Source organism: Zonotrichia albicollis, chromosome 6 (genome assembly GCF_047830755.1).
Source record: "Zonotrichia albicollis isolate bZonAlb1 chromosome 6, bZonAlb1.hap1, whole genome shotgun sequence".
NCBI lineage: Eukaryota > Metazoa > Chordata > Aves > Passeriformes > Passerellidae > Zonotrichia > Zonotrichia albicollis.
Window position 1 is genome coordinate 24378448 of NC_133824.1, and position 14325 is coordinate 24392772.

General features: G+C 37.3%; 1 protein-coding gene across 1 annotated transcript in view; it reads right to left on the reverse strand.

Annotated features, from left to right (window-relative positions):
• The window catches only part of RASGRP1 (RAS guanyl releasing protein 1), a 39099-nt gene that overhangs the window by 4525 nt on the left and 20249 nt on the right, over positions 1-14325 (reverse strand). Inside the window, exons 6-16 of the mRNA XM_005479886.4 lie at positions 13892-14045; positions 10684-10857; positions 9838-9954; positions 7866-8141; positions 6587-6667; positions 5838-5942; positions 4736-4845; positions 3943-4087; positions 3194-3230; positions 2477-2623; positions 895-1271 (exon numbers count right to left, since the gene is read on the reverse strand). Coding sequence (XP_005479943.1) covers positions 895-1271; positions 2477-2623; positions 3194-3230; positions 3943-4087; positions 4736-4845; positions 5838-5942; positions 6587-6667; positions 7866-8141; positions 9838-9954; positions 10684-10857; positions 13892-14045 — 1723 coding nt within the window. The remainder of the gene's footprint in view (positions 1-894; positions 1272-2476; positions 2624-3193; positions 3231-3942; positions 4088-4735; positions 4846-5837; positions 5943-6586; positions 6668-7865; positions 8142-9837; positions 9955-10683; positions 10858-13891; positions 14046-14325) is intronic.

Below are 14325 nucleotides of genomic sequence, written 5' to 3' on the forward strand. Positions count from 1 at the left end.
TTACATCCATGCTTCACATCCTTGTATTGAATATACTGTTCATTGAAAGGGAAGTGGTTTGTCCTGGAAGATTGTCTTAATCTTGGTCTTAATAAACCACTCATCTTTGATAAAACATTCACTTTATCAGCACCAAGGGATATTTTGAAAGTTACAGTCATCATTCAAAGATTAGACTGTGGTCCTGTGGTCATCACAGATAGAGATAAATATTGAGAAAAAAGTATTAAAATAAGTCTTTGTTCCTCATAATTATAGCTGGATCTGTCCATTAATTGCACCTTTGGAATTGCAACAGTCTCTTTAATCTGTCTGGAGACATGTTTGTACAAACCTGAACCTGGGCCCCATGTTTGAGGTGACACAGTGTTATGAATAGCTGTTGTGTCAGAGCATTTTAGAGTAAGCTGAGACACAATGGGGCTGATGCAGGTGAAATCTAGCAAGAAGCATTCTGTCCACAGCAAAATTTCTTGGTGGTCCTTACATCTGTCAGTTGAACAAAAGCAGAGCTCCCTACCCTCTCAGCCCCACATATCCTGTCACCTGGGGGAGCAGAGGCCACCAAAATCAGGAAGAAACTCAGAACTGTGTTCCTCATTTTATGGAGCAACATTCTGTCCTGAGTGACTGGATTATGTTCACATTCTAGAACAGACAGGGATCAGTGTGAATGTCTTCAAAGCCCTGTACTAACACTAAAATTTATCATTTAAATAAAGCATTGCTGGAAGTTAAAGTGGCTAAGACTTTATGATGCCATTCACGGATTGTTCAACTGCAACTGGCAATCACTGGAGTGAAGTGACACCTTGCCACCCAGCCACTCCCCCACACATCAACCACTTGACCATACTGGTGTGTAAAACAGAATTTGTTCCATCATGTATGTACCTGCTCAAGTTCCTGGTACGAAGGTTTACAGCTGTGATGCTCCTCCTTCATTTTGTGGCTGGAGTCCTTGTTCTCCCACTTAACAAATGCCCTTCGGCGGCCGAGAATTGGGCTTGGGAACGTGGAGGGTGCTGGGGCTGCCTGGAGATAAGGATTCTCTGGCATCCTGTGCTCTTTCTTCTCTCTCCGCTTACGAGACACATCACCAGCCAGCAGCACAGGATCAGTCTGTGTACTTTTATGAATCACAGCTGGTTTCAGTCTCACTGAGATTTTCTGAGCTGAGGAACCCATGAGCATAATGGTTCGATCCTTGCTATCCTCAGTGTGCTCCACTACTTCTCCATTAGGAAAGGTGAATGATCCTTCTTCTTGTCCTTTAAAATATATATGGTAAATTAAGGCAAGATCTTCTCCCAGAAAAGGAGAAACAGGAGGCATGGTAATTATACATGGTTTTAATAAAAAAAGCATTTATTCCTTACTGACTTTTACATTCATTGCTCTCCTAAATAGATGTCATGAGAAGTTTCTCAGTGTTGTGTCCCTTGAAACAACTCTTAGCCCCGTCTCAGTGACACAAATATGGATCAGTAAGAAGAAAACGGGTGTGGCATCAAGGTCAGCTTGAGAAAAACTTTGATCTGGGTAAGAGGTGGTTATTACGTAGTGTTGCAGTCATTTCAGACACAATCACAGAGATGCACATAGTGTCAAGAGAAATGGGCTGCACTGAGCTCTACATATATGCTAACAGGAAGCCTAAGGTGGAATCCAGCAGTATGAGTCTTAAATATAACACAAAAGATTGATAATCAAAGTGGCAGGAAGCAGATTTGAAGGACATTAAATACTGGCAAAGAACAGGAAAGAAATTCAAAAAAGCAAATATGCAAAGAGTTGGAACATCAAATGAAAACAGAAGTAGCCTGGTGTTTTCAAGGACAACATTCCTTCTTTGGAAGCCTACACAGAAAATTTTATACAGTTTGTTTGATATAAGGAGAAAAGAACAGAGAGGTGTAGATTTTTCAGTTCCAATTCTGTAGAAGATGCACAGATGGACAGGAGTTAGAGATTCAGCTACTGAAGTGGAAAAATAAAGGCAATAATTAGCTGTTGCTTTTCCTAGCACAGAGATACACAGGAAAACTGCCTTTATAAACTCCACATTAAAATTTGAGTCAGAATTGTAACAGTGCAGAAGTCAATATTACAACTTGCTAAAAAGCAAGACTTGCTTTCACAAGGTGAGGGAGTTAAGGAAGTCTGTTAACTCTTCATGTCACAAGGCATCTAGTTCTCATGGGAGTCTGGCAGAAGATTTACCCCTTATTTGGTGGAATTTGTGCACCATACACTGTGTAGTGTGACAAGAAATCTCCCAGAAAGGGAGTCCATCCTTAGTCTACAGCAGGAACGGTATTACTTGATAAAAGCTAATATACACCTGTTTCTAGTTTCTGTGTAGATAGAACACTGCAGTTAACTCACAAAACCTAAAAGGATGCTGTACAACAGCTTTAAAAGAAAAAGGAGCAAAGAAAGGAAATATTATCTACATATTTGGATCTTTTCTCACCATGGAATTGTTCTTTAACTCCTACTGGGCAGAGGCTTGAAGCAAGAGCAGATGTTGGGCTGCTGTCTGCAACTGAAGTTTTGGGTCTTCTCTTGCACTCTATCACAACCAGGTCTTTGCATTGCTTGTGACAGTTCATCCCACAGTCTGTAAACAAAATAATGTTTGCATGATTCAGTGGCTCTGGTGTAGCATCTAAGCACTACTGCCCTCCTGGGAAGCAAGAAGCCTTCTTTGGTGTTCTCTGCATGCATTACCTGTAGCAACATACATCTATAAAGCAACATCCCTTTGCTAAACATGCCTAAAACTCCTTTTCATTATGAAAGTACAAAATGGCACCATTCAGTCACATAAGGGCTCTGACTGTAGGAGCTGCAGAGAAAGCTGATACCTGCATGAGGAAGAAAACTGCAAAATAGGCGTTAGGAATGTGCTGCACAATATTCACAGAGTTGTGATGTTTTTGTCCAAGGGTCTGTTCCCAAACCCTCTGAATTCAGTCATGCCTTGCAAAGCATTAGAGCTGTCAGTTACAAGTCCCTTCATCTCTGCATTTCTTGTATCTGTCACACTATTCTTGAATCAGTCCTGTCCTCCTTGGAATATCAAATTCAATGGGTGTCTAGATATAGCCATGGATCTCAGGATGATCACAGGTTTTTGTCATTCCCTATCAATTATGGATTAAAATTAACAAAGTATAAAGTACTTTACCTTTGCATCTGTATCCTTGTTTAATGACTCCCCATAGCTGAAACAAACAAACAAAAAGCCTACGTATTAATATATTTCTCTGCATGTTTGATACCCCCAGATAAAAAACACACTAAAAACTCCACTCTTTTCTAAGATCTGAGCACTTGCAGAATATCTTGTTTTTCTGCACTTCTAATCATAATGTCAAAATATAACTATTTACCCCTTTACCATAAGGTAAACAATATTTTATGTGTCTCAATGACAAACAAAATATCTTGAGCTAATCTACTGAATTAGCTCAAGCATCAGCATCAGCAGATGTGGCAGTTCCTCAAGAAGCTGTGGAGCTGGAGTAGATGGAGAATTCTTCTGTCTCAGCATCCTTGCATGATCTCAGCTGAACAGAAGATTGGTAGGACAGTCAGTTGTATGAAACCTTCCGTGCTACAGGCAGAGGCATGTCACATTTGTATCAGGACATGAATTCTAGCAGCCCCAAGGATTGGAAGGCTCTGCATTCAGAAATCTTGCCTGAGACTGCTTTTGGTGACATAACCAAACCCCACAAAATATGAACCATGTTTAAACATACTGGCACTGCCAAGAGGGGAGAAAAGGGTACCTTAAACATCTACAGAGGCAGAAGTCTGGTGTTCACTGATGTTTTATAAAGATCCATTTCTGTATATGACACAAGGCAATTATGAGATAAAAAGTCATAATTTCAAATAAAGTTAACATAATTTACTAAAAAGTAAGCTTACAAATCCAGCACAGTTGTCGCAGAAAGTGGGCCTTAAGTAAGTGGTCTCTTGGAAGTTGTGAGCAAAGCCAAGTCCTAATTTGGAATAGATTGAGCTAGCCCTCATAAAGTAAGCTGTTATTTCATCCCTGCTAATCAGACCTTCCCTGGAAACAAACAAGAAAAGTTGTTTGTGAGACACAGATTTTGTCAAATGCATAAAGAGAATTAAACATCTTTTTCCTTCACATTTTATAATAGCAACAGTTTAAAGCACAAAAAGCTAAAGTGATCTCAGTAATCTTGCCAACTGCTTCCGAAGTATACAGAAGCTTATCTACACATTTAAACTGCAGACTGACAGGATAAATGGAATGTCTGCACATGTGATGCAACCTCAAAACTATTTCATAGTAAACCTCTGAATAATCACTACTCTACTTTCCCATGCTCTAATATGTTAAGAAAAACGTTCCTGATGATATCAAAATATACGTTTGCCAATTCTCTATTTTTAAGGGACAGCTTTATCATAGGAAAATTCTTCAGCAGTATATGGTGGATATAATTTGAAAAATGTTTCTTTTTCATTGTCTGTCTTCCCTTCTAAATGAGCTTGGATACCACTGCTGTAAGGCCAATGAAGATGTCATTCACAACATGTTTAGAAGATGCTTTTGTCATTTATGTTTTCACTTCTGTCTGTGCTTGAAGAGGATGCTTTCAACACCCTAATGATGAAGTACAACTTAAACACAAAACCCCCTAAATCTCTCCCAAAACAGATGCTACAAAGTTGATAAGCAGGCACTCACCAGTCCTTAGCCATTACACAAAACGAGAATGGGAAACTGGCAGCAATCTTTTCAAATTCTTCCTGGGAAATGTATCCGTCCTGATCATGGTCATAATTCTTGAAGACAGACTGTGCAAGGTAAGAGCATAATAATTAATAATGAGGATGGTCTCAATTACCACTTTAGAAAGCCTCCACATTATTCATGGATCTCATCTCCCATCTTCTCTCAGTGCATATTAAACAGTGTAACAGCCTAATTGCATTTTTTGCTTGAGACTAAAAAAGCATTACAGTTTTTTGGTTTGCAGCAAAACATCGGTAAGTCACCACAGGCTGGACTAAAAGCTTCACAACACGATGACAGTTGTTTTTTACTTCTGCTTTAAGACCATTCTGTCCAGGCCCACATATACAATTTGTACTAATGCTCTAAATTAGTGGTCTCCATGGTGGTTTCTGTAGCCAAATGAGTGCAGCTGCCTAGCTTATTTCATTGGGACAGTGTTGTAAGAAAATCAGTAATAGGACAGAATTGTCAGGCAGACACCTGCTTCCACTTGTGGAATGTATTACTGTTTGTCACTGCTGCAAGGCAAGGCACACACCCAGAATAAATTTAGAAATATATTCCAAAACAGTGTGTATAAAAGGATGTCTCACAATATTAGAAGTGCTCAGAAAGGAAAGCAATGAAGCAGGTAAGCAAAGACAAACTCTTTACATCTCTACCTCTATCAGTTTTGGAATCAAGAACCTTAGTTGTTTCCCATAAAGCAGGGGACTCAAAAGGAAAAGAAAAGCAATTGCTGCATGTAACAAAGCCACTGAGAGGCCTCTGCATCAGTAACATGATGTTGGAGGCCCTGGTGGAAATGGGCTCCCTGGCTCCCTGAAAGCGTGCCTCTGCAAGCACACAAACCAGCATTCCCAGCTCCTGCTGGCCCTTCACCCCCTGAAGGAATTTCCATCCCTGCCTCATGTCTGCTGCTGCTATTTACAGGTAGGCAAAAGTATCTGTTTGTGAGGACAGAAGGCCCATCCCCATATTTTCTCATACCTTGAGATTAAGGTTATAAAGGTTTACAATAGTATGAAGTACACTGGCCAACCTTACTTACATCTACCATCCTCTGAACGTGTTTGCTGATGGTTTTTGGATCAGGTTTTGGGGCCACTCCTGAAGCCCAGTCTGCAACTACTGGTGGTTTGGAAGGTGTCATAGGCTTAAAAAATTGAAAGGAACTTCATTATTACCACATGGAAAGATTTTCAGTACTACACTTTTTCCATTTGTGACACTGGACTATGTGACACAAGACTGCAGAAATGACCTGTTGGACCCAACATCATTCTTTTGATAATTATGTGGTGCTTAAGCTCTTCCTTGAACTGTTCAAAAGAGCAGTCATTCCTTAAATTGTCACAGTTCACTGATAGCCCTGTAAAATCACCATCTTTTCCATATTAATAAAACAGGAACAAAACTACCACATAACATTCATGGTTTTCATCATTTGAATCATCTAAGATTTTCCATTTGAATAAAACAGTATCAACTGCCAAGATTAAGACTGATGTCATGTCTCTACAGAGCAACTTCATTTGTCTTTGTGTTCATATTATAAAACCTTATATAGTGTCAACTCTTGCCATATATTCCATTTTAAACTTCATCATCAACTGAACAATTTGTGCTTTAATAGATTTCACTCAGTCTACAAAGCTAAAATGTTTTCAATTGAGCATATAGCAAAATAAAATACTAAACTGAATGCAAGAGATAAAATTTTCTTTTAAAAATCCTGGTTTTAAATTACAATCACTCATAAAAGCCCTCCTTTTGTTAAGAATCTGTAAAGGCCCTTACAGCAGCTCGGTGACTTCGTGGTTCTCGTGCATATGAAAGTTCATAAATTTCATCTTCTGTGTAGTAAAGATCAAGGGACAGCTGAAAACAAACACATCAGTTTAATCCCTGAACAGTCACTACTACTTTAAAAACTTGCTGCTGGAGAGCACTCATATTTTTTGGTGATTTTTTTAATGTAGATTACACTTAGAAAAAAATGAACTTGAGCTGCACAGGTGTTCACAGTGATTTGAAATGTGTCCAATTCTACATTACAGACTGTTATTGCCATTATCTGGAAATCTCTAACATGGAGTGCTGCGAGTTCAGAAACTCCTGCATTGAAATGAAGTATTTCTTCTCATTTATATCCTGTAATATATTCCTGCATGAAATTATGACCAAAGTTCTACATATTTGTAGTAGCTGATTTTATAAAACATTTTTTAGAATAAGAAAATACTTAGAATAATTTCAAACAAAACATTTAAAACAAATAGCAGGAAGAAGTAAGAAGTTCACCACTTCACATAGCTGTATTTCAGGCTCTGGGTATGTGTGCTTAATCTCACACAAGGGTGCTCCCAGACAGAACAAATAACCTCAGGCACATAAGCATTTTTATCTATTAGCTTTTTCCTGAAACAGGGCTTGTAACCAGAAAGTGGAAGTGGACTATCTGGTTTTTCCAAGGCAAGATACTTGTTAAGGCCAAACAAAACTGAGAAACAAGAAAGGAAGATTTACTCTTTTAATAGAAGGTAGTATTTTAACTCACTAGGAGAAGCCAAAACTATAGTTTTAACAATGACCTAGGTAGTATAAATTTTTCAGTAGCATGACACTGCCTAGATATGACTGAGAGTGAAATACATTAGCTATATGTGACCAATGTTTATGTCAGACAGTTTCTTAAGCACCAGAAGAAACTTGGCTAGAACTGCCAAGTATCTTGAGGGACTGAACTTTTGTGTGATTTCGTTTTCAACACAAGGAATCTTCCTTACTGACAGTACAGAGAGTAATACAGTGAAGCAGAAATAAACATTTCCTTCCCTTATAGAAATAATTTGAAGCATACTGCTGAACTGGCACCTCTACCCTTGCTGCCACATAAATCATCACCACTATCTTCTCTTCTATTCCTGAACATTTCCCCTTTGGGGAAAAAAAGATTACAATCTTATGTATTCAATTAATTTATTCAATTAATTAACTAATGGGATTCTCTATTTAGTTATTTGATAGGTATATGACAATTTTAATTGGATGTATTTATCTTGTCTAACACACTTACAGTAAGCAAGTGAACGAGGTCCATATTAGCCTCCAGGGGAAGTGGCATTTCCTGGAGTTGTATCAGCTCATCTATGTGGTTATACAGAGAATATAGTTTGTACACATTAATCTTTTTGTCCTCCAAGTAGTCTGGCATGCCCTCATAAAGGGATATCAAGTCTTTCAGGTGGACCCCAAGGATTGGGATCTTAAAGTTACTGCACTCGTTATAGGCACGTCGGTAACTATCATAATTTCTGTAAGACGAAAGCAATTCTGTCATCTCATTAAACACCTAAAAATAAAAAGAAAACCAAAGAATCAGCACTTGTTACTATTTCTGTTTTTGTCATAGAGCCAAGAACTTCCCATATTATTGTTAAGAAATTTACTCTTGAAAAAAATTTTAAAACTTCGAATGAAAACTAGGTATTCTAGATTTCCTATTCCCTATACCTATACATACATTCCCTATACATATTATTCCATAATATGTAATTATAGATGGTTAATATATAGCCCAATCTATACTGCTGGTCTCATTACACTTCCCATTTAGCCAAATGAAAAAAGATGATTTTTTCGAATCAGGGGGATCTGAATGCAGTCAATGTGTAAGCACAGCACAAGCTCTCTGACATTCATAAGAGCAGCTATCTTCACATTCAAATCTAGAATGCATTCTCTGACTTCCAGGACACCAGCTGGAATTGCTGGAGAGGTCCTGGCAGTGAAACCCTGTGCTGTGCCATGATCCCATCATGGTGTGATCAGAATGGTTCAAGGTGTTGCACTTGTCTGTTTAAGAACATTTTTTCCATGGAAATGAATTAGAAACAGAATCTTGGGGTTTTTATGAAGGCCAAATTAATCTTCAGTCTAGCAGTATAAATATTTCCCTTGTTTAAAATTATACAGGTACAAAATTGACTCATTAACATAATAAAATCCATGGACTAATGTCTTCTCTGGGAAATTCCTGTCAAAGTTCTCCATTTGTAACCTTTGCAAACTGTTTGACGTAGTTAAACCTCGAAGTGTGAGGTTTACAAGTCATTACTTACCAGACTTTTATTACCTGTTTTCTATTGGCACCTGTATACAATTTCTTGAAACAAAAAGTTATTAAAATGATGTGCACAGATGCAGACCTTAAAATGACAAAATTTGAAAAATATGTTTCTAAAATAAGCTTTCTAACTGATTTTATAGATTCTGATAGCTGTAAAAATTTCCACTGAGAGCTTACACTTCAGGTTGAGGTATGCACTGTTTATTTAGGCTGATCATACTGTGATCAAAACAGGCTCATTATTTACCTTCATGTATTCTTTCAGGCCCTAAAAGAAGAAAGTATCTTATTCTCTTAAGAAGTCTCTTAAGAAGCCACACGAATGCTTAAGAAGCATTGCTAAAAAATATGCCTTCCTTCCCTTTTTAATAGCTTTCAATGGTATTTCACAAGAATTTAACTGGAAATTAAAACAGATTCCTAACAGTCCACCATACTATGTGTGCATTAGGGCTAAATTTGTTCAAGTCTAAATTAAATAAAACCTGTCAAATGGAAAGATCAGATGAACAAAATCAGTCCTTTCACTCAAAGTGAGAGCTCTGTGCTAGCATTTTACAGATTAGGGATGATCAATGTTACTACAGTAGACAGTAGTTTGGTTTTCAAGTGTTCACTTTGTTTTCATATGTGAATATTATTTTGTACTACTGCATGTAAATGAAAGTGCAGCTCATGACATCTGATGCTAAAGGAGAAACTTTAGAAAATCTATACAAGTCTTGAAGAAAGGTGGGGTTGCAAGAAGTGTAGGAGTAACTGGTGACGTGGAGATGAAATAATCAACAGAAACCCTTCAAAACCAAAGCAATTTTTGTTCTGTGTTTCCATCTTATCCAACAAAGGTTACTTTTAGTGTGTGCAGTGACAAAAAAAGTTAAAGGTTCTCTTATTTGTAAAACTTAGAAGCAATACCAACCTTAATTACATCATGAGGAACACATGAGCTTGTTTCCTTGAGCCTGGAAATGGAACTGTGACAGAGACCTCCTATCACTGCCATTAATGTGTTAAAATTCTGCAGCTGGTGGAGCTTCTGTGTTCACACACACACAAAAAAAAAAGATCAGTATAAATTAAAGGTTTAGGTTATTCAATGTGCACATCCAAATTTTAATTTCCTCTGTTGTCTTCCTCCAAAGTCGTACAAGTTTGTGCCATTTGACTTCATGTATTTTGGTGATGAGCTATGATTTTATTAGGTGTAACATGAACTTACTCTACTGTTATTAAATCAAATATTAAATTTTCAGATACAGTAAGTCTTCAAAGTACCTCCTCAGCACTTCCCCCTTTTCCCACAATCTACCCCAAGTACGAAACACTGCCTACTATCTTTGTTATGACTGCAGTTTAATTAGTATGCAAAGAATACAAACAGGACCCTAGCTCTCCTTTTATCCAGAAAGGTGTTTCTGGTGGAATGCTTCTAATTACAGCCAAAGCCATCAGGGTCTCTCATGCTTTGGAAAGCTTCACAGCCACAGCTGGGAATCTCACATGCTGATTCAAAAGCAAGTCCAGTTTTACACTGGAAATAATTTCTTCAGAATGAACATGAGGAAGTCCTGGTACCATCACACTAATATCTGAACACTTCATTAGACAGCACCACACACAGAAATGCACATGTGGTGTGCATGAACCACCAGAGCAGTGCCAACACTCCCAGCTCACCCTACAGTAGTAGCATGGGAAGAGCAGAAAAAAGGGCTGCATCAGAGAAAGACAAAATAAACAGCAAACATGCTAGATTTTAACTGACCTGTGCAACATGGATAAACTTGATGAACACTTCAGCCCGAAGCTGTGGTGTTGGTCTGCTCAGAACCATTAGCTGCACCCACTGAGAGATACCATTGCAAAGAGAAATTGATCTTTCCATTGTTGGGTTCTCTTTCACACAGCTATTCACAATGTAGTTCTGATAATCTGAGAACTTAAACAAACAAAAAAAGTATAAATGAAAATTAATGTAGTTTCATATGCCTCATGATCTGTGCGTGGACAGAGGTCTTCATTTGCAAATTAAATATACACCATATCTTTTACACCTGAACTATCCACAAAACTGAAATCTTTCCTTTGTAAAAGCTTTGTTAAGTTCAAGCAGGGGCTTCCACTAATTGAATTAGCTGAAAGCTTCTTTTTGCCATATCTCAGAAGTCTTGGCTCTTATAAATCCCAGGATGAACAGAACTGGGGCTTGCCTCCCAGCCTCAGTGGCTTCACAGATTCATTGACTTCTATTGGGAAGGTTAAACAGAACTTAAATTGTAATCTAATAACTCAGTTTAAGGGAATTCAGTGTTCAGTTCATGTATTCTGTAGCTGGGACACACTTCTGAACTAAGCTGCACTAATACAAAAAGCAAGTTCAATGGGATTAATACAAAACTGAGATAAGACTATTAAGAGTGAGGGCTGCAGATTCCTTAATACTTTTGATACAACTTGTGAGATTCTCTTATTTAATCAAGGCAATCTAAAATTGTTCAGTAGATACCTGTAACACACTTTTTTTTTAAGCCATTCTTACATTAAGATTAAAGAGAAGAAATAATTTGCTTTTGTTAAACAGAATTTTTATTCATTTTGTTGATTTATCCATTAACAAAAATACACAAGAATTTGAATAATCAGAAAACATTACATGGGATTTTTATATCCATTCTTTAATATAACCACTAATATCTTACCAAAACCACTCATAGCTGTAAGAGATATACATTCCTCTCCACAGGAATATGTGGAATAGCACTGATCTTTAAGCAAAGGTCAGGCTGTTGTTTGTTTCTTACACTCCCTATCTCATCTTCTTGCAACTTTTTAAACTTTTTCCATCCGTTTAATAAGAACTACTAGCACTTTCAAAGCGGATGACTGCAGACACCTCTAGATTTGTCCTTATTAAATTAAAAACGGAAGAAATATTAGTAATAAGTAGAGCTATCTCTGAGATTACACAGTACTTACATTACAATTATTCTTTGAATCTTGAACTCCAGCCAGGTTTGGCTGGATCTGAAAATTTAAGCAACTACTCTATAAGATAGATAATTTATCAATTTTTGACTACATAATTATGAACTTCATAGCAGTTTCAGTACAACTACGAATCAGTATATATTTTTTTCTCATCAGTAATCTCCTTCAGAAAAGTTTGGGGTTTTTTTTAAATCCTGAAGAAATTAATCTCTAAAATGCTACTTGAAAGTTTTGAATTAGTTGTGGTACACAAACAATTTGAAGTCAACTATAACAAGCTTGTTAGTGGCAGATACACTAAAGTAGTTTAGGTATTTAAATATTGCTCGAGTCTGTTATTGTGATGAGTAACTTAAAAGCCTCAACAAGAAATCAGAATCCAGATTCTTACAAAAGACTGTGGCCTCCCTGTACTTTATGACTAGTGATTAAAATACCTTCCAAGCACCAGCATGCCTCCGGCCCTTACTCTGTCAGCACCACTCCTTGCATTCTAATTTGCTGCAAGATGGATGGTATCTCATGGAAGATTTTGCTGTATGCTGTGTATGTGATCAAATATTCCCTTCTGACTTTCAAATGCCCAGGCCTTTAAATAGTTATTCCAGGGATTAATAACACAGCTGGTCATTTTCAATCTTTCTCCTGGTGTATGATGCCACATTAGAACAACGAAAGGATTCTGCAGCTTAGCACATCATGAACACACTCTGCAAAGATTTAATTAACTAATTATTAATTACATATAATTTTCTGACCCAAAGTCTTGGTATGCTCAATTTATACAAAAACATATGCAGGTACCCTGTATATAAAATGTATACATGCATGTAACTGTTGGAACTCCATGACACATCTGACACTAACTAAAATCATACTTGTTATACTCATTAATTACCTTACATCTGCACAGAGGCTTTGAAAATGGTAAGTTATATAAGCTTTGCATATTATTACTGCCTACAGGCAGCAATCTGTGCATGACTTCAGTTCTACAGCTTTTTGAGTTTAACGCAAAACACAGAGTCACGTACTGACAGCTCAAAACAAAGTACATGAAAACACGACTGTGAAATCTTCTACCACCTAGTGAGAGCCCCTTTTCATGCATAGGTTCAGCTTCATATTGTAGTGGTACCAAAAAAACCCACTGAAACCAACTAAATAACAAGAAACAGCAAAAAACCCCAAAATAATAACCCACTAAAAAAATAACTTTGCTTTCAGTCTTATTTTCACACAGACTTTGCAACCCTTCTAGATTTTGGTCCCTAACATTCACTTTTCCATGTGTAAACTGTACCAGGTTTGAAAAGAGGCAATGTTGTACCATACAGTGATCAAGTGAAGCCAAGGTGCATAGGGAAGTTTGCATCTTATCAGCTACACACGACTGAGCAAAAAATATCTTGGATAAATCCTTAAAAATTGTTTCTGTATATGACAGCATAATAAAATACGTTTAACCTCCTTATTTTAAAATGGCATTTTCTAAAGTGCTTTCTTATCTCTGGTCTTTATTTTGTTACGCACAATCAAAAAAGGCAAGCAGAGTCCAGCACTAATCACTGCACAGGACTGCTGCACTGATCACTACAGCCACAGAAGGCTGGCATTCTAGGAGAATATTCCAAGTTTTCCTGTTCTTGTGTCCAATGGCATCCCTTGTTCTAACAAAACGAGCTTCTTTGGAAGGTTTTCTCCTCTTCCTTCCAACTGATCTTGCCCCAGCTCTCCCACAGTTGAGATTCATTCTCTCACTCTCATATGGCTGTAGCAGAAAGGTATTTATTCAGAATCTAAGTTACACTGGCCACCTTCAATACCAGTACAGTAAAAGAGTCTGAAAACAGACTCAAGCATGTCCAACATCTCGTATGGCAGAGTTAATCCTGTACTGTGACCTCTCTGCCAGATTCCCTATGTCTTTCCCATATTTGCTTAATATAAATAAATAATTACATAAATAAATAAAAATAACTTACTGATATTCTTCGGAAAGACTTAAACTCAAGATAGGTAAGATGGTCTGACAGCTCCTCTGGCTCAAGGTGATCAAAAAGAAGTGAGACTTTCCGTTTCTTACTGGTGTTGGCCTTTACACGCTGTGTCAGCTTTCTAGACCAATCCCTAGAATTTCTTTTAAAACACAATTACTCCAAGTTATTTACTGAAGAGCAAAATTTTCCTCTTTCCCTAAGTCAGAGGTAACATTGTTTTCATGCCTTACTGCAGTAAAAACTGAATTATTTGAATTTCAAAACAGCAAACTCCTTTCATGCATTAGAGATTATATGACAAAATATTATTGTTAGTCTTTATTGTATTGATGTAGCACTTGAAGTACAATAGAACTGTCTTACTGAACAGCATGAGAGTCTATATAATTTCTGCAATCTGTTCTACATTTTCAGAATAG